The following is a 21,268-nucleotide window of genomic DNA, read 5'->3' on the forward strand; positions in this document are numbered from 1 at the left end:
CTTTGTCCAGCATATCCACTCTGTAGATGCACCCAGCACCTTGGCCCATTAGTCACTAGCAGCCATGTTGGTTGTGGTATCAATTGTTGCAGTATCGTTGTGCTTGTGCCCAAGTACCCTTACGTGACTTAATAATGGCCCCAAAGCCCAGGAGTAGTAATGCGCAATTCAAACATGCCAAAGAGAAGCCATAAAGTGGTTCTTTTAAGTGAAAGGTGAAAGCTCTTAAGAAAAAAATCGTATGTTGAGGTTGCTAAGATCTATAGTAAGAACAAATCTTCTATATGTGAAATTGTGAAGGGAAAAGAACTTTGTGCTGGCTCTGCTGTCAAACCTCAAACTGCGAAAGTTACGGCCACAGTGCAGGATAAGTGCTTAGTTACGACGAAAAAGGCATAATTTGATGGTGGAAAACATGAACAGAAACATGTTCCAAATGACAGCAATCAGGCTTGGCATGATCCGAAGTTTCAGGCATACACTGGGGGTCCTGAAACGTACTCCTTTCAGGTAAGAGGGGACTACCGTAAAGAGAAAGCACCAAAAAAGTTCCCTATATATTATATCCTCAAATACAAAAATGAGGCTATATACCTCACCCCTCATGGAGTCAAGACTAAATGAGATGCAAGATGTGAAAGCACATGGCATACACACTTTGAATAGTTTCTTCCTTGTAGGAGATAATAAGTGCTTACTGAATGAGTGGTACTTCCTGGAAGACAGAGGACGTGTCTCATATTTTTTTTTCCCCACTTAGCAAAATGCTCAGGTATAGAGTAAGACAATCATTTTGAATGAGTGAGAATAATCAATCTACCACCAAACATATTAGTCACACAACAATGCCCAGACTCATGGGTTCTCTATAGCATGGGTTCAACCTACATTACTCTAGTTTCACCTCTCATTGCTCTACTTCTGGGCACACAACTCTAACCACAAGTTAGTCAAAGGCACCCTGCCTTCCCTGCTCCTTATCTTTGTTCACATGTTGTTTTCTCTCCATTCCCAAGGTCAACTTGAATTGGTAGTACTTCCACTTCTACCGAAAGGCTTTCCTCAACAGGCATGAAGATTTTCCTTCTTTAGAAATCCTATAATGCTAAGTATCAAAGAGCATTTGCTTAGCAAATATCTTCTGTAACCCTAACAGCACTTAAGCATACTCCCAATTCACTAACTTGAGCAATCAAAAAGTGGTTACCGCAGAAATCAAAAGCCAGTGGGCAACAGAGCAAGAACCTCTCTCTACCAAAAATTTAAAAACTGCTAGGCCTGGTGGCAGGATCACTTGAGCCCTGCCTGGAGTTCAAGGCTGCAGTGAGCCACGATCTCACCACTGTACTCCAGCCTGGGAAACAGAGTAAGACATACGACTCTGTCTCAAAAATAAGTAAAGGACTGACCCCCATTTTAAGTCTCTTTCAAAATATCTTGAAAACTTTAGTGATTATAATAAAAACATTATATGGCATTATGAGGAAATAATGTTGAAAATACTCATAATGGTCAACATCTTGTTATTTAACCTAACTGGAGATAAGACTGAGTCTTTTAACAAAATGGGGGGAAAATTAGGTTTTTTAAAAAAAGAATAAAGACAAAGCTGACTTCCAAACTGTCATGAGATTTAAAGATTCTTCTCTATATGATGAGTGGTTCAATCAGGACCATCAAGTATTTCTGATGTTCTAAAGGGGAACAAATAAAAACGAACAGCTGCCATTAATTTCAGATAGTACAAGGTACTATAACCTAAGTTTTTAAAGGATCAGTAATACAGAAGTTTCAAAAATTTGAAGGGGATTTTCCCTGTCTCTGATAACCATGAAGGTACAGAATCAGAGGAATGACATAAGCACTTTTTGAAGAAAGGCAAAAAAATATCTTGGGAAAGCAAGGCTTACCTATCATTTATAGGCAGCAGGGCTCTTGAAGGAGGGTCTCCAAAAAAGACGCCTGTCACAGAGCCAGAATTCTGTCCTCACAGCAGAAAGGTTGTACTGGGTGAACAGATGAACAAAATAAAAATTAGCTTAAAATACACTATTCTTTCAACAACTTGGCTGAGAAAACTTGGAACGCCAAGAGGAAAGAATGTGCAAGTCCAGTTATATTTCACAGATGATTATGAAAGCAAGTTTAAATGGGTTTTAGTATGGTGATTATTCAATTCTGCCTTCCAACAAAAGGTTTAAATGGTTTATACAGACTTTGCAATTCCTCTGATCAATGTGTGAGAGGAGAGAGTTTAGTTTTTTAAAACACAATGTGAAAGGACTAATAAAACTTTCACATTCACCTTACCACTACCAGATAATACCCTGAATGGTCCAAACAGACAGTTCACCAAAACTTGTAATGGAGTTTCTCTGACTTGGCAAACATTGTAGGATGGCTCACATAACAACCCACTTTTGATTTGCCTTCCTCTTATAAAGGTAGGAAAGCTGATACCTAGATCTCAGAGCTTCTCTTGCAGTTAGGTGGGCAGATGACAAAATGCTGGCTGATGCCATGTATATGGAGATCTCCAGTAAAAGGCATCCCATTCAGGGAAAAAAGTAAAAACATCACTAGAAGAAAACCTTTTGCTCTTCCCTATCTGGAACATGAATACAATGTCTAAAGGTAAAACCACCACCTTGTGGTCATGAAGTTAATTGCCATATACTAAAGATGAGAGATCAGGAAAGGATGGTACCCACATCCTCAATACCTTTCTTGAGCTGCTGTACTGGCCCTGGAATTCCCTGTCTGTGGGCTTCTTGTCACGAAAGAAAAATTAACTCCTGTTTTGAACATTATTAGTAAGGTTGAGAATTATTTCAGCAGAAAACATTCCTGATAACATATGGCAACATTCAGATAAATTCTAAATACTCATAAAGTAAAACTCCCCAGTTTGTTTCATTCTTTCCAGAAATACATATGTGCTATAAAAACACTAGAAAATGAAAACTGAAGAGGTATTAGGGTAAGATGAAAAATAAGTAAAATACACTTTTAAAGGGTCTAAAAGACTATTAGAATTTCTCCAATAGGTACTGTTTCCCCCTTCTTTTTTCTGTACTCTGCAGTAATTTCTCTATGCCTCAAGGTTAACATCTGTGAATAGCATGACCAAATGTGGTTTAACTTGACTGGCTGATACGGTCTGGCTCTGTGTCCCCACCCAAATCTCACCTTGAACTGTAATAATCCCCACATGTCATGGGAGGGACCCAGTGAGAGGTAACTGAATCATAGGGGCGGGTTTTTCTCATGCTGTTCTCATGACAGTGAGAAAGTCTCACCAGATCTGATGGTTTTATATAATGGGGAGTTGCCCTACACATACACCCTCTTGCTTGCTGCCACCTAAGATGTGTCTTTGCTCCTCATTCGCCTTCCACTATGATTGCGAGGCCGCCCCAGCCATGTGGAGCTGTGAATCAACTAAACTCCTTTATAAATTATTCAGTCTTGGGTATGTCTTTATTAACAGCGTGAGAACGAACTAATACATTCATTTTAGCAGTCTGCCCTGAAGAAGCTAATCCAACATAGGAACCAGCTGATTTTCATAATCCATTTAGAGAAAATAACCTGTTTATTTTCCTATTCTCATTAACAGAAAAAAAAAATCATCCACCACTTCCTTCCCAATTGCTCTCCTTTTACTGCCCTGAAAAGCCAACGTCCAAGAGACAAGATAATAAGGAAATTCAAAATGGCTCTTTTAAAAAGGAATTTCTTTCTGAAGTTACTCTCACAAATACCTGCTTTTATTTAATTACAAGGAAAACAATTGAAAACCTATTGTGAATCACTCACTGCATATCATAAAAAGAGGCACAGGTACAGAAAACCTCAAACAAGTGCTTTAGCAATTATCAGCTAATATGCTAAATCTGACATTTTCTTTTAAATTACTTTTTTAAAATTCTCATTGCAATTAACCATATGGATTTCAGTGACTTCATTTTAACATAAAATGAATTTACTTATAAACACCTTAGTCTTCTACACATCTAAAGTTAAATATGAAACTAGCAGGAAAATAAATACAATTTAACCTCACATAATTAGCCAAAGGACAACTACAAATTTACTCTGCTTGCATAAGATGTCTTTTTTTTTTTTTTTTTTGAGATGGAGTCTCGCTCTGCCACCCGGGCTGGAGTGCAGTGGCGCAATCTCAGCTCACTGCAAGCTCTGCCTCCCGAGTTCACGCCATTCTCCTGCCTCAGCCTCCCGAGTAGCTGGGACTACAGGCGCCCGCCACGTCGCCCGGCTAGTTTTTTGTATTTTTTTTTTTTAGTAGAGACGGGGTTTCACCGTGTTAGCCAGGATGGTCTCGATCTCCTGACCTCGTGATCCGCCCGTCTCGGCCTCCCAAAGTGCTGGGATTACAGGCTTGAGCCACCGCGCCCAGCCAAGATTTCTTTTTTTTTTTTTTTTTTTTTTTTTTTGAGGCGGAGTCTCGCTCTGTCGCTCGGACTGGAGTGCAGTGGCCGGATCTCAGCTCACTGCAAGCTCCGCCTCCCGGGTTTACGCCATTCTCCTGCCTCAGCCTCCCGAGTAGCTGGGACTACAGGCGTCCGCCACCTCGCCCGGCTAGTTTTTGTATTTTTAGTAGAGACGGGGTTTCACCGTGTTAGCCAGGATGGTCTCGATCTCCTGACCTCGTGATCCGCCCGTCTCGGCCTCCCAAAGTGCTGGGATTACAGGCTTGAGCCACCGCGCCCGGCCCGGCCAAGATTTCTTACTTCGACAATGAATAGAGTACATTTGACTATACAGTTCAAAATCCTCATTTTACAGAGGAAACTGAAAAAAGTAAAATCAATCTACCCAAAATTCACAGTTATGTACTCCAAGAAAATCAGAACAAGAAGCTGATCTTAATGATTAAGAGTATTTTATTTATCAAAGAAAAATCCATTTTAGGAAATAAACAGAAAATTAACTCAGTAACTTCCTATCATAAATAAATCTACAGGCAATCCAAAACTTTTGTGACTGATTGCAACTTTTCTTCATGGCTTCTTAGAAAAGAGGTCCTTTCATAGCAATGACCAAAAATAGCTCCACTTACGAAGCTCCTAAGGTGGCTGCCATTTAGAACTCAGTCTTCATAAAATGGAATAAGGAAAAACAAAGTTGCCACAGATATACTGTTCCTCCTGCCAGAACTTACCTTTCAAAGGCCTTTCACAGAAAGTGAATCAGCAATAAAAAGTTGAAGACAGTGCTAAATTTAAATGGCCTGTAGAGTACTAATACCTATGCTTGTTGGAGAGACATTTACCAGGAAAAAGAAAGGGGGCGGGGGAACAATTTCTCAGTCCAAATTTTATTTTACATTTTATAAAATCTGTCAAGTACTAGCAAAGTTAGGAAAAAAAAAACCCCTCTAATAAAATACGAGATAGCTTTTATATTGTGTGATTTCATATACCTAACGTTTGTAAAAGCATTTTTACATTTTCTTCTCCCATGGATTTTCATCAACTGACCTGGGTTTCCAGCCACAGATCCCAGATTAGGGCACTACAGAAAGTAAAGGTTTGATTTATAATGAGATGGTTCCACTTGTGATTATTATCCTGGAACCAATATGGGTATAAATCAGGTATCACCTGCATACACCAAGTTCAACTACCTCTACTTACGACTATGGGACAACACGGCCGGGCGCGGTGGCTCAAGCCTGTAATCCCAGCACTTTGGGAGGCCGAGACGGGCGGATCACGAGGTCAGGAGATCGAGACCATCCTGGCTAACACGGTGAAACCCCGTCTCTACTAAAATATACAAAAAATTAGCCGGGCGAGATGGCGGGCGCCTGTAGTCCCAGCTACTCGGGAGGCTGAGGCAAGAGAATGGCGTAAACCCGGGAGGCGGAGCTTGCAGTGAGCTGAGATCCGGCCACTGCACTCCAGCCTGGGCGACAGAGCGAGACTCCGTCTCAAAAAAAAAAAAAAAAAAAAAAAGACTATGGGACAACAATTTAGAAAGCAAATTTTAAAAACAAGTGTAAAATGCCCTCATTTTTTTTTTTTTTTTTTTTGAGATGGAGTTTCACTCTTGTTGCCCAGGCTGGAATGGTGCCATCTCAGCTCACCACAACCTCTGCCTCCCAGGTTCAAGCAATTTTCCTGCCTCAGACTTCCCCCATAGCTGGGATTACACGCATGCACCACCATGCCCAGCTAATTCTGTATTTTTAGTAGAGACGGGGTTTCTCCATGTTGGTCAGGCTGGTCTCGAACTCCCGACCTCAGGTGATCCGCCTGCCTCGGCCTCCCAAAGTGCTGGGATTACAGGCATGAGCCACCACGCCCGGCTTGCCCTCACTTTTTAACCTGCACCTAGTAATGACAAGAAGATTTAATTCAGAAGTTTTACTTGTCATAAAACATCATTTTAATTCTAATAATAACAGCAACTAATACATACTACATGCACCAGGCACCGCTCTAGGTATTTTAAATAAAATCCTTTAATATGACCCTATGAGGCTAATACTATTATCACTCCTCATTTTACAGATGGGAAACTGAGGTACAGAGTTTAAGTAACTTGCTTATAGTCATACAGTAATAATCCAATATAGAAGTCGGATTTGAACTCAGTTTCCAGAGCCCATGGTAATGTCTCTATGAAAAAATTACACACTTATATTCTATGACAACATTTCATGCTTTATTCTGCCCATAAAGAGAGTTTAGGAAACTGAATGGCACACAGTAGACACCAAATATTTCCTGAAGATACTATTAGTTTAAAATGTTCCCCTATTTTACACACACACACACACACACACACACACACACACAGTTTTCCTTCCTCCAATCCATAAAGACCTTAGTGCTCAGATTACTTATTTTCCTTCGTGCCAAATATATATTAAGATATTTATGAAGCACCTGTTAGATTTGTAACCATCTTTCTTAAATGAAGTATTTCATACTTAGCTTTATAGAAGTCTTTATAAAATTTGACGTTAAAACAAGCATGAATTGTAAATAATTCAAGACAAACATACATACTAAACACACACACATATCATATAATAACAGAGTTCACTATATCTTTATTTCTTCTAATTCAGTGGAGATGATTCCCTCCTTATCTCGCCCCAGGGACATTTGACAATGTCTGAAGAACATTTTTGGTTGTCACAAGGGGGGCTTGGGAGTATCACCCACAACTAAGAATCATCCGGCCCAAAATGTCAAGTTGACATTATCCATGTCCCTAAATCAGGCAAGGTTGATTACTCAATCTATAGAGCAAGTTCTGACCTTTGCAGGAAAACACCAAAGCAAAGTTAAAATACAGTCTACCAAAGCATCATTAACAATAATAGAAACCCATCTCCTGTACCCACTCTCCATCATCTACTTGACTGAAGAGGTTAACCCTCCTATTTAATTGCTTCAGCAGTTCTCTTCTTCATGAAGTTTCATTTTGGAAACTAAGTAGTCTCAACTTTTACAAATATTCCCAAATGAAAGAAAATGACAGGTAATACAAACCTTATCCACTCATTACATAAACTTCAAATGCTATTTATTTTCATTACGTACTCCCCAAAAGGTTGAGGGGGAAAGAAAAGGCCCTTAAGTCCCTTGTTTTTTCCACAAAATGATTCAAGTCAATTACAAAATATCAATATATTATGAAAAAAATCCTCAAAGAATCTGCTCCTATGTGGTCCCATTCAGGATATGCACCACTTCTGCTTCCCTTCCTATTTATCTACTCCAGTCTTCAAGGCCCACTTCAAATCCAGTTCATCCCAACCTCACTCTTTTCTGACTCTCATATTCTGACATGGTAACGAAACTAAAAGCTCTTTAAGGAGAAGAAATAGGTTCATACTTAATTATTTCTGCATCTTCAGAATTAAAAACAACCAATAAGGAAGTGTTTTTCTGGCTGTACTTCACATATAGCAGAAATATTTAACTCTCCCCATGGAAAGAAATGATTTAAAAATATAGTAAAAATATAGTAAAGCATTTTACCTCCTCTTCACTTTCTTTATCTTCATCATCTGAAGACTCTTCCTTGTTTTTCTTTTCATCTTCATCACTACTAGATTCATCTGACAGAATTTCAGGACATTTGGTTCGCTTAGCCTTCCTTGCCATTCCAGAACTGTTCCGTTCCTTTTTACTGCCTTTGCTAGAAGTTTTTTTAGATTTTGGCAATGGCTGCATAAAAAATTTATAAAGATAACACCAATGAGATATAATATTTCAATCAATCCTGTTCTTGATAACTTATCAACTCAATTTCTTGTTGTTCTCTCAAGAAATTGTATTTACAAGCCCAGCAGCTTTACACAGAATAATCTTTAACTGTGTCAGGTTAACCTAAAACTGTGTTACTAATAACATTTCATTTGTGTTCTAAACACCTAATAAGACCCTTCTCAATTGTTGAGAAATATGTATTCTAGGTTCTGACATGGGACTAGAAGCTAAAGACACATTATGTTAAGCTCCAATGGCTGTTAATACTTTGTCATGATAATATTTTAAGTTAGAGTTGTAATTTATTTCATCCCTACAAGCATTAAAACTGTCACACTGCCAGAGAAGCTCCTTGCTTTAGAAGGCCCAACACTCCAATCAAAGGAGTGGGAGGAAAACCTTTTTTTTCTTTTGAGACAGTCTCATTCTGTTGTGCAACAGCTGAGATTACAAGTGCGCACCACCACGCCCAGCTAATTTTTGTTTTTTTTTTTTTTTTTTTTTTTTTTTTGTTGAGACGGAGTCTCGCTCTGTCGCCCAGGCTGGAGTGCAGTGGCCGGATCTCAGCTCACTGCAAGCTCCGCCTCCCGGGTTTACGCCATTCTCCTGCCTCAGCCTCCCGAGAAGCTGGGACTACAGGCGCCCGCCACCTCGCCCGGCTAGTTTTTTTTTGTATTTTTAGTAGAGACGGGGTTTCACTGTGTTCGCCAGGATGGTCTCGATCTCCTGACCTCGTGATCCGCCCGTCTCGGCCTCCCAAAGTGCTGGGATTACAGGCTTGAGCCATCGCGCCCGGCCAATTTTTGTATTTTTAGTAGAGACAGTGTTTCACCATGCTGGTCTCAAACTCCTGACCTCAACTGATCCACCTGCCTTGGCCTCCCAAAGTGCTGGGATACAGGCGTGAGCCACCACAACTGGCCCATAAAAAAAATGTGTAACTTGATTACCAATTATACATCCTGAATTTATGAATGAACTATATGGTTTATATTCATATTACTTCTGGCTTCTTCTTTTTTTTTTTTTTTGAGACGGAGTCTCGCTCTGTTGCCCAGGCTGGAGTGCAGTGGCCGGATCTCAGCTCACTGCAAGCTCTGCCTCCCGGGTTTACGCCATTCTCCTGCCTCAGCCTCCAGAGTAGCTGGGACTACAGGCGCCCGCCACCTCACCTGGCTAATTTTTTATTTTTATTTTTTAGTAGAGACGGGGTTTCACTGTGTTAGCCAGGATGGTCTCGATCTCCTGACCTCGTGATCCGCTCGTCTCGGCCTCCCAAAGTGCTGGGATTACAGGCTTGAGCCATTGCGCCCGGCCCCTTTTTTTTTTTTTTTTTTTGAGACAGAGTCTCGCTCTGTCACCCAGGCTGGAGTGCAGTGGCTGGATCTCAGCTCAATGCAAGCTCTGCCTCCCGGGTTTACGCCATTCTCCTGCCTCAGCCTCCTGAGTAGCTGGGATTACAGGCCCCCGCCACGTTGCCCGGCTAGTTTTTTGTATTTTTTTAAGTAGAGACAGGGTTTCACCGTGTTAGCCAGGATGGTCTCGATCTCCTGACCTCGTGATCCGCCCGTCTCGGCCTCCCAAAGTGCTGGGATTACAGGCTTGAGCCACCACGCCCGGCCAGGCCTCCACTTTCAATAATGTCAGGATCATATTCTCACTGATGCCTCTAGGTATACAATAAATGATGAGTATGTTAATTATGAAATTAATTAAGAATAAGTATGTTGCTATTATTCTGATAATCAAACCATGTATATTTAAAAGAAGAGATCACCTGAGGAAAATGAGTTGATTAAACAACAAATTTAATTTTTAAGTGCTTTCTCAAGGAAGTTTTGCTACATTCTAAAATTGAAAACCATAAAATTACCTAACATCAAGAATGTGAAAATGCGCATTACGGAACTAATATTTATTTCTGGGATTGAGCATCTTTCATATTCTTTTACTTCTACCTTTGTTACTTTGTTTTCTGCAATAAGCAGAAACATTAAGGCAAAATTCCATAACATAACCTTAAGGTATCCAATTGTGTAAACGTTTGTGATAACTTTAGGCAGTCTTTTTCATGCAGAGAGTAGAACGACAGGTCCTTTACCTCCCAGGAACCTCCAGTCTGGGGGGGTCACTGTCACCTACACAAAAATTAAGAAAAAGTGGCTGCTTTGTATAATATGGTGCCCTCGAGCTCTCTGCAAACAAAGAAGATAACCTCTAGATTGCTCCAACAACCCACCCTTCTGAAGGTACACTAGGAAACAGCCAAATTAGGTCATTCCAGGAACTTCAAGTTGGTGGATCAAAGACATTTCTCAGAGAAGATTCTCTGTAAGAAACTGTGAATGCATACACATATCCTTGCTATGTGAGATACTACCATTATCAACTATTATCAGAACCTTAATCCAGGTAGATAAATTCTTCGATGCCACTGTTTTGAGAAAAGTTAACTCTCACTGTCCAAGCTCTTACTACTTGTTATATGATCTCCAGGTCTCAAATTTATTAGAAAAACATAATATCCCTCACAACCTCAGTTCAGAAACCAGACACAGGTAGCAAGGATGTAATCTGTATATCGAATTATTAATATGAGGACTGAAACAGGTTCTGGATAAATCTATCCAGGAAAGTGAAAGGATGTTAAGTTATTCAAGCAGCCAATAAAAAAAAATGCAATTCCCAAAAGTAAACGAGGAGTTTTAAAACCAAAATCCAAAAAGTAGTAATATACAAATGCCTTAGAGTTTTCCTATACTGACTCTAAAAAGTTAAATCTATTAATCAAAATCCAGTGTCAACAGCATTATCTCTTTTTGGAAACAAAATCTGATTAACAAAATAAGTACAACAGAAGGATAGGAAAACAATAAATGATTAATGCTGTGTTCATTTAACAACTGAAAAATTGTTAAAGAGGAGAAAAGGGAAACTTCTGATAGCATAGAAAATAGCTCTAGGCCAGACATGGTGGCTCATGCCTTTAATCTCAACACTTTGGGAGGCCAAAGTAAGAGGATCACTTGAGTTTAAGAGTTTGTGACCATCCTGGACAATATAGTGAGACCTTATCTCTAAGAAAATGTAAAATTTAGCCACACATGATGGCATACACCTATATAGTCCCAGTTACTTGGGTGGCTGAGCTGAGAGGATCACTTGAGCCCAGGAGGTCAAAGGTGCATTGAGCCATGATCGTACCACAACATTCCAGTCTAGGCAACAAAGTAAAACACCATCTCAAAAAAAAGAAAAAAAGAAAAGAAAATAGCCTGAGCTTGATACCATCAGATTAAGGAGTAAATCAGAGTCACGTATGAAAAACTGGTGTAAGAGTTAGATTCTATATGACAAGAAAAAACAGATCCTCACAGTGTGGTTCAAGGACTTGGGTTTCCTGAGACCTTTTTCGGAGTCCATGAGGTAGAAATTATTTTCATAATAATAACAACACTATTTATTTGCTCTTTTCACTGTGTTGACATTTGTACTAATTGCAAAAGCAAAGGAAAGCAAAGGTGGTTAAAACTGATGAAACCTTTGTACCAATGAAGGAATTAACATATATTAGTCATTGTATTCCTCACAACATACGAGCAGAAACAAACAAAACAGGCAAATGGTTTCACTTAATAATGTCCTTGATAAAGCAAAAATTACTGTGTTAACTCTCAAGTACATGTCTTTCTAATATCTGTGATAAAATGGAAGATATACATAATATGGCTACAATTGAAGTTCAATGGTTTTCTGAAGGAAAAGCATTTGCATATCTGAGTTGTGAGCTAAACACGCTCCAAGCTCCTTTTTCATAGGACACCATATTCTTTTTTCTTTTTTTTTTTTGAGACAGTCTTGCTCTGTCGCCCAGGCTGGAGTATAGCGGCACGATCTCAGCTCACTGCAAGTTCCACCTCCCAGAGAATACTACTTTTTAAAAGAACAAATATGGCTAACTCAGACTTAGGTACTTGATAAAGATTTTCAAAAATGAACAAGGTGAGCTTGTCACTTCAAGGAAAACTGACAGCATTTATCACCAATGATAAATGTTACAATTTCAAGTGGAAATTTAGAATTCTGGAAAATTCACATCTATTACTGCGAACTTAATAGTTTTCCAAGGCCTAAGTAATTTTTCTGATGAGATGGGATTTATATTAATGAGCATGATTTAATGACAGTGTTCAATAAAACATGTCAATATTCGGAAGATATGATTCAGGGAACCAATATTTACAAATGGCAAATGCATGTTACAAAACTATATATACAAGACCCAAGTTAATTAACATGGTTTCAGACCTACATTAAACATTACAACCTACCTTTAGGAAACTACAACTTACGTAGAGTTTTTGTACTGTGTGGTATCAAAAAGAGAATACACACAATTATCTAAAAGGACTTTAAAAATATTCTTTTTATGTGAGGCTCAGTTTTCTTCATACACTTATTATTTTGAGACAGGATTTCATTCTGTCACCTAGGATGGAATGCAGTGGCATGAATATAGCTCACTGCAGCACTGACCTCCTGAGTTCGGGCTTCCACCTCAGCCTCCCAAGTGGCTGGGACTACAGGAGTGTGCCTCAGCGCCTGGCTAATTTCTTCGTGAGACAGTCTCACTCTGTCACCCAGGATGGTCTTGAACTCCTGAGCTCAAGTGATCCACCTGCCTCGGCCACCCAAAGGGCAGGGATTACAGGCATAAGCTACTCCATCAGGCCCTTCATAAATTTTAAGCAAAACAATACACTGCAAAAGACTGAATGTGGCTAGGTGCGGTAGCTCACGCCTCTAATCCCAGCACTTTGGGAGGCCAAGGCAGGCGGATCACCTGAGGTCAGGAGTTCAGCCTGACCAGCCTGGCCAACATGGCAAAACTCTATCTCTATTAAAAACACAAAAATTAGCCGGGTATGGTGGCACATGCCTATAATCCCAGCTACTGTAGAGACTGAAACAGAAGAACTGCTTGAACCTGGGAGACAGAGGTTGCAGTGAGCAGAGACTGTGCCACTGTATTCTAGCCTGGGCAACAGAGTGATAATTTGTCTCAAAACAACAATAAGAAAAGACTGAATGCAGAAGCAAATGGTAATTAAGCTGTTTTCTCTTAAGCCAGATATTAAACGGATGTACAAAAACATAAAATAATGCCACTCTTTAATTCTTTTGAAAAGTTATTGTTCATAAAAAATACTAATCATTTTAAAATAAAAATTTTCAGTTCTAATGTCAAATACAGTGAAGATCAAAATAACCCATATTTTAAAAAAAAGCTCTTGGGGTCCTCACTAATTTTTTTAAGAGTAATAGTATCCTGAAACCAATAAATAGGAAAACCACTGAGAAAAAAATAAATATAAATATATCCATCATAACAACTTAGTAATTGCTTCTGAGGAAATAGTGATCACCTTGCCTCACACTAAATCCTTAAAAAGTACAAGTATAGCTACAGTAAAAGTTAGAAAATAAAAAGTATTTTGTCTTTCAATAAGCCAATTTAAAACACCAAAAATCACCATACACCTTGTGTTTGTAGTTGTATAACCAAAGTTAACACCTTAAGTGCTCTTTATCTGTCCTCGTGCAGCTGATGGTAATAAGGACCAAGGGCAGACCAAAACAAAGTCCCAGAGCTATTTTCTGGTTTTGATTCTTTAATGCCCTCTCCCATCTGAGATGGCATTCCCCTGAACTCCTAGGCCTACTAGCTCTCTTCACACTTCCCTTCCTGTCAAGATCGGGAAGAACAGAAAAACATTTGCTGACAGACCTAAATCACACTAAAAATACAAAGTCATATAACACTTCAACACACATTTTAAGTCACCTATGTCATTTGTTACCATTAAATAATTAGGACAAACCTACTAGCTTTTAGGAAGAGTGAGAAAACTATAAGGCCATTTTACTTCCCTCTCCGGCTCCTGGGCTCTGTGGTGGATTCTGGAAACCCAATACAGGAAACTTGTAAGAGCTTTTAAATGTCACTTTTAAATAATTCATTCCAGGATCTAGGAAAACATCCAGTTCTAATATACTCCCCATTTTGTCTTCACTTGATTACAGATTGCACCCCTTCCCTCCAGCCTTGCACCTCATCCTCAGTCCAACCTCTATTCATTCTTCCAGTATCTTCTAGATACCTAACCCTGACTACTAGTACTTTCTGTCCCTTCTGACATTAATTCACTATTCTTAACCTTATATCCCTTGTATCTGATTTTCTGAAGCAACATATCCCTATGGCATCTGTATTATTTCTATCAGGAAATAATTGCAGATACATCAACAGAAGTTATATTCTTTGAATGTAGATATTAATGAATACTGACAGCAATGCTGTTATTAATCAATGTTTGTTTCATATTAAAAAAGAGGCTATGAATAACTGATTTCTTATGAAAAAAGTAAAAATGGATCCTCACTTTGCCAGAAGGCTTTGGATGCATTAAGAAATTCAAGATCCTCTTCACTAGTTCACTATTTACACCTGATCTCTCCAAATCAAGAACCTCACAGATGCTCTTTAACATGGCATTTCTAAACCTGAAACAGAAAATGGAAGAAACCAAGGTGTTAATACAGGAAAGCTTACAAATGTTCTCCAAAATATAAAGGGAAAGTCAACCAAATTAGCTGACTTACATACATTTTAAAAAGTGGCCAACGCTTCTCTGAATCTTTCTTTCTTTCTTTTGGAGACAGAGTTTCGCTCTTTTTGCCCAGGCTGGAGTGCAATGGCCCAATCTTGGCTCACCGCAGCCTCTGCCTCCCAGGTTCAAGCGATTCTCCTGCCTCAGCCTCCCAAGTAGCTGGGATTACAGGCATGTGCCACCACGGCCAGCTAATTTTGTGTTTTTAGTAGAGACGGGGTTTCTCCATGTTGGTCAGGCTGGTTGCAAACCCCCAACCTCAGGTGATACGCCCGCCTCAGCCTCCCAAAGTGCTGGGATTACAGGTGTGAGCCACTTTGCCTGGCCCAAACGTGATTTTTTTAACATTAAAAAATAAACTTAAAGCATATTGATTAAAATATAGTATTTATAAAAATAACTCACTTTTTCAACATTTCTTCCTTCTTTTTATACTGGACACTTCCTTTTTCAAACGGAAAGCCACTGAACTGACCCACATTCTTCTTTAATGAGGACACCTGAAAATGTTCCTTATGATTAATGCTATTTATTACCCAGTAATGTACACAAGAATAAATTCAAAGACAATTCAAAGCCAACATCTTTATTTTTCATATCTATCTGTAACTTACAATACTGGCTCAACAGTCAACCAATTCAATATGGGTTCAACATTCAACATTTCTTGTTCAAAACTGAAAAATACATGTTACTAACATAATAACATTATAAAAATCCTACAAACTTAAGTCTCTGAAAATAATGATTTGAACAAATTGTCACTGGGGAATTTTTAACACAATCAAAAGTTATCTGACAGTACCAGGGGATGTGGAAAGTTACTACTTAAAAAGATATCCTTTTCATAAGTAATAAAGTTACTAGTAATTCTTCTTTTCCAAATCAAGGACTTTATTCTTTCAAAGTAAAGAATAGTGAGTACCACAAAAACTTAATACCATTTACTAGTTATGAGACTTATGTAAATTAGATTGCTTTAAGGATTAAATGAGATTAACAAACGTGAAAATAAATTATGTCATGCGTCAGACATTCTATTCTACTTCAGACATTCTAACACCCAACTTTACTTTGCCCATGTACAGCCTAAAGCAGTTTCCTCAATTATATAAAATATTAAGTTGTATGTACAGTATAATAATCCTTTAGCAAAAAACTATCATCCAATTTATCAGGTATTTGCTAAAAATGAGATACAATTATACCAAATCACTTATTCTGAATGTCCAGAAAATCCAAAAACATGAATTTCTTTCAATACATTTAACGGTCACTAAAACCATCATAATTTGGATTTCATAATTTGAAATTTCAGTTTGGAATAAAAACTACTACAGGAGAAAGAGCCCCAGAGCTGGGCATACTGGCTCACACCTGTAATCCCAACACTTTGGGAGGCCAAGGCGGGAGAATTGCCTGAGCTCCAGAGTTCAAGACCAGCCTGGGCAACACGGCAAAACCCCACCTCTACAAAAAGTAAAAAAATTAGCCAGACTTGATATGGTGGCATGCACCTGTGGTCCCAGCTACTTGGGAGGCTTAAGTGAGAGAAACACTTGAGCCCAGGAGGTTGAGGTTGCAGTGAGTCATGTATTGCACACTGCACTCCAGCCTGGGTGACAGAGTGAGACTGTGTCTTAAAAAAAAAAAAAAAAAGACAGAGCCCTGGATATTATAATCCAATTGCTAATATCCAGTTATATTTCCTGTGATAAATCATTTAATAAGTATATATCTCAGTCTGCTCAGTCATAAAGTGTGGAAATTGAACTAGTGGATCACTAACATTTACAGAAACTGATTCTATTGTGAAGTAATATACAAGTAGGTTTAAAGTGTAAAAAAGTCTTACAGTGCCTGGCCTGTTGTAAAGCAGTTTGTGTAGATTTCTAAGTTCATCAGTTTTCTTCTTACTTAGAAAAAAATGTATCCTCTCAATTTCACAAAGTTTCTGCCCCTTTCCTAGAAAAAAAAAAAAAATCACAATTAAATACCCATGGCTTACTAATACATTTACAAAGTTAATTTAATGGGAATTATTTTCACAGCATAATTTACATGTAACTTTGCTCTTACAGAGCAGATTAAAATTACAACAAAAGTATAAAACACTACCTTGCTGATACTAAGCTACAAACCATCATTTTCACAAATTTAGACACTTTCACCACAAAAATCAAAGAAAGCTACAAGAAACTTACCTTGTGCAATTGTAAATGGCTCTCTCTGTAAGGAAGAGACCTGCATTGTCAACCTCTCTACTTTCTTCTTTTCCCTCTTGCCTTCCACGATGAGACTCTTTTCTGGAAATTAATTTAGTATTTCTTAATTAACAAAAAGCTTAAACATTGTATTAACTTTATTAGATAAATATGTAGAACAAAGTCCCAAAACCTAACACTTTATTCTTCCTCTAGGCATGGTTTTGGAAAGCAAATAACATAAAAGATGACAACACTTGATTAGTTAATAGAGCACCACGAAAATTTTTTCAGAGTAACATTTTACTTACCTGGCAAACTCACAGGGACTCAGTTAAAAAAAAAAAAAAATAGAAAGCAAACTAATTTTTATCCAACTAAAATTATTGCCATTACAGTCCAGTCACTTCATTTGTGAAACAAATCTAGCTCTGTTTAATCTTCGGACATAATTCTATTTAATAATTGTGATTCAGTTTGCTGTACTTCAGAAATAATCAAATTTAGAACTGAGAGATTATGAACTTCAAAAGATATATAGAGAATACTAATAATTTAGTCAACTGACAAAAGAGACACAAATAAAGACCTCCAGGCAGAAGAGCCTGAAATACCTGGATAAGATAAAACTCTCCAAGTTTACATCGAATGCAATCAACTGGGAGGGCATTACTTTGTAGTTTATGAATAACATTCATAATGATGGCCATAAATCACTCTAAAAAAAGTTAAATTGTTTAGTCGAGAAAGGGAAAAAAAAAACCACACAAAAATCTATGGCTGGGTGCAGTGGCTCACGCCAATAATGCTAACACTTTGGGAAGCCAAGGCAGGAGGACAGCTTGAGCCCAAGAGTTTGAGACCAGCCTGGGCAACATATTGAGACCCTACCTCCATTAAAAAAATAAAGAAAGGAAAAAAAAAAAAAACCGGGCGCGGTGGCTCACGCCTGTAATCCCAGCACTTTGGGAGGCCAAGGTGGGCGGATCATGAGGTGAGCAGATCAAGACCATTCCGGCTAACTCGGTCAGGAGATTGAGACCATCTTGGCTAACTCCCTTCTACGAAAAAACACAAAAAATTAGCCGGGCATGGTGGCAGGTGCCTGTAGTCCCAGCTACTCAGGAGGCTGAGCGGGGTGAATGGCATGAACCCAGGAGGTGGAGCTTGCAGTGAGCCGAGATCACGCCACTGCACTCCAGCCTGGGCGACACAGTGAGACTGTCTCAAAAAAAAAAAAAAAATCTAGAAAACAGGTAGCATATACTTCAAAATTCAAAACATTACGCTCCATTTATCTAACATAAAATCATTTTTTGAATGAAATAAAGTCAGATAAAAGAATACTACACATTGCTTGAGGTTCTGCCACTTATTTAATGTCTGTGTTGTGCAGCTGCACTCAATACTAAGGGGATAAATGGATGATAAAGACTGCACATCTTTTAAAAGAGATGCTACTAAGGAAATGAGACATAAATATACACCAACATAAAAGATAATAAAACATCTTAAGAAAGATATAATACCAATAAATTGCTGTGCACTGAGGAGGAATTGATTATTTTGGGACTAGGGAAAAAGGAACAATGCATGTGCGCTGGCTTTTAAAGACAGCTTAGATTTAGTAATATAAGGATTTGCACAGAAAGAGTACTTCAGGACAAACGGCTATCAACAGGTATATTCTGGCCATGTTGTACAGAATGAAGACAAAACACACTAAAACAACCCCTACTATCACTCAACTTCATCAACTTAGTGATTTAAACCATTTGCTTGTCTCTGATTACCAACTACAAGCTAATGACTTCCCAGTCAATCTCCAAGCCACAACTTTCATCTGAGATTCATATTAACTAATATTGTCTCTCAGTATCTGTGAGGGATTGGTTCCAGGACATCCCTCAGATGCCAAAATCCACGGATGCTCAAGTTCCTTATTTTTTTTAAAAAAATGGTGTAGTATTTACATATAACCTATGAACATCTTCCCACATACTTTACACCATCTGTAGACTACTCATAATGACTAATATAATGTAACTGATACGTAAAGAGTTGTTACACTGTACTGTTTAGGGAACAAAAAAATCTGAACATGTTCAGTACAGATGCAACCATCCATTTTTACCAATTTGTGGTTGATTGAATCCACAGATGAGGAACCCACAGATACGGAGAACCAACAGTATATGCCTGTCTGTCATTTGGACAGCTCCAATTCATGTCCTATAGGCACCTAAACTCAAAACATTCAAAAGAAAAATCATAATCATCTCCAAACTTGCTCACTTTGTGAATTTTTTTCAAAAAACATTAATACCATCCACCCACCTGCCAAAGACAGAAACTTAAAAGCGTCATCTTTTACTAGTCATTTCTCTCACTTCCCTTTTCCCCAAAATCACTGCCAATTTTGGTTAACCTGACCCCTTTTTTAGGACAGACTTCAGAGGATGTATGAGAAAGCCTGGGTGTCCAGGCAGAAGCCTGCTGCAGGGGTGGAACTCTCACAGAAAACCGCTACTCAGGGCCAGGCGTGGTGGCTCATTCCTGTAATCCAGGCCCTTTGGGAGGCAGAGACGGACAGGTCACTTGAGCTAAGGAGTTTGAGACCAGCCTGGGCAACATAGTAAAACCCTTCCTCTACAAAAAATACAGAAAGTACCCGGGCACGGTGGCACACGCCTGTGGTCCCTGCTACTGGGCAGGCTGAGGTGAGAGGATTGCTTGAGCCTGGAAGGCACAGTTTGCAGTGAGCTGAGATAGTGTCACTGCACTCCAGTCTGGGTGACAAGTGAGACCTTGTCTCCAAAAGAAAAACAATAAGAAAACCTCTAGTAGGGCAGTGTGGAGAGGAAATGGGGGGGTGGACCCCTAGATTCACCACCAAGGCTCTACTGGCTAGTGGAGCTATGAGAAAGGGGCTGCCACCTCCAAACTCCGGAATGGTAGAGCCACAAGCAGCTTGCATCCCGAGCTGCCCAAGGCCTTGGGACCCCTCACCCCTGGTACCAGCGCACCCTGGATGCCAGACATGGAGTAAAAGGAAATAATTTGGGAGCTTTAAGATTTAAAGACTGCTCTGCTAGGATTCAGACTTGTAGGCCAGGCATGGTGGCTCATGTCTATAGTCCCAACACTTTGGGAGGCTGAGACAGGCGGATCACCTGAGGTCGGGAGTTTGAGACCAGCTTGACCAACATGGAGAGACCCTGTCTCTACTAAAAATACAAAATCAGCCAGCCGTGATGGCACATGCCTGTAATCCCAGCTACTAGGGAGGCTGAGGCAGTAGAATCGCTTGAACCCAGGACGCAGAGTTGCGGTGAGCCGAGATCAGGCCATTGCACTCCAGCCTGGGCAACGAGAGCAAAACTCTGTTTCAAAAAAACAAACACACACAGAAAAGCAAAAACCAAACAAAAACCAAACCAGACTGTGTGGGGCCTACTGCACCTTTCTTTTGGCCTTTCCCCCTTTTGGAATGGAAATTTTACCCAATGACTGTACCATCACTGTATTCTGGGAGTAAATAACTTGTTTTTGATCTCACAGGCTCATAGGTGGAAGAAATTCATCTTCAGATGAAACTTTGGACTTACAGACTTGGGACTTTTGAGTTAATGCTGAAACAAGACTTGACTTTGGGAGACTACTGTGAAGGCACAACTGAATCTTGAAATGTGAGAAAGACATGAGATTTGGGGGACCGGGGGTGCAATGGTATGCTTTGGATGTTTGTCCCCTCCAAATTTCATGTTGAAAAGTGATTTGCAATGTTGGAGGTGAGGCCTGGTAAAGTGATTAAATCATGGGGGCAGATTCCTCATGAATGGCTTAGCATGGTAACCCTTGGTGATAAGTGAGTTCTCTCAAGATTTGTTTGTTTAAAAGAGCGTGGCACCTCCCCCTACCACTTGCTCCCATTCCCAAATGAGATGCCAGCTCCCCCTTTGTCTTCTGCCATGACTGGAAGTTTCCTGAGGCCTGCACCAGAAGCAGATGCTAGCGCCATGCTTCTTGTACCGTCTGCAAAATCACGAACCAATTAAACCTATTATCCATAAATTACCCAGCCTCGAGTATTTCTTTACAGCAACACAAACACACACACAAAAATCCTAATACAGAAAGT

General features: G+C 39.3%; 1 protein-coding gene across 3 annotated transcripts in view; it reads right to left on the minus strand.

Annotated features, from left to right (window-relative positions):
• DEK (DEK proto-oncogene) overlaps positions 1-21,268 on the minus strand; it is a 41,474-nt gene that overhangs the window by 17,654 nt on the left and 2,552 nt on the right. For 2 of the 3 annotated variants that reach the window (XM_033216343.1, XM_033216344.1), the window contains 5 exons: positions 17,128-17,229; positions 16,779-16,888; positions 15,329-15,423; positions 14,696-14,816; positions 8,022-8,210 (listed from right to left, as the gene is read on the minus strand). In XM_033216343.1, the coding sequence (XP_033072234.1) occupies positions 8,022-8,210; positions 14,696-14,816; positions 15,329-15,423; positions 16,779-16,888; positions 17,128-17,229 (617 nt within the window). The remainder of the gene's footprint in view (positions 1-8,021; positions 8,211-14,695; positions 14,817-15,328; positions 15,424-16,778; positions 16,889-17,127; positions 17,230-21,268) is intronic. The other variant, XM_033216346.1, reaches the window with a different exon arrangement.

This window comes from Trachypithecus francoisi, unplaced genomic scaffold, assembly GCF_009764315.1.
Source record: "Trachypithecus francoisi isolate TF-2019V2 unplaced genomic scaffold, Tfra_2.0 Lachesis_group10, whole genome shotgun sequence".
NCBI classification, from domain to species: domain Eukaryota; kingdom Metazoa; phylum Chordata; class Mammalia; order Primates; family Cercopithecidae; genus Trachypithecus; species Trachypithecus francoisi.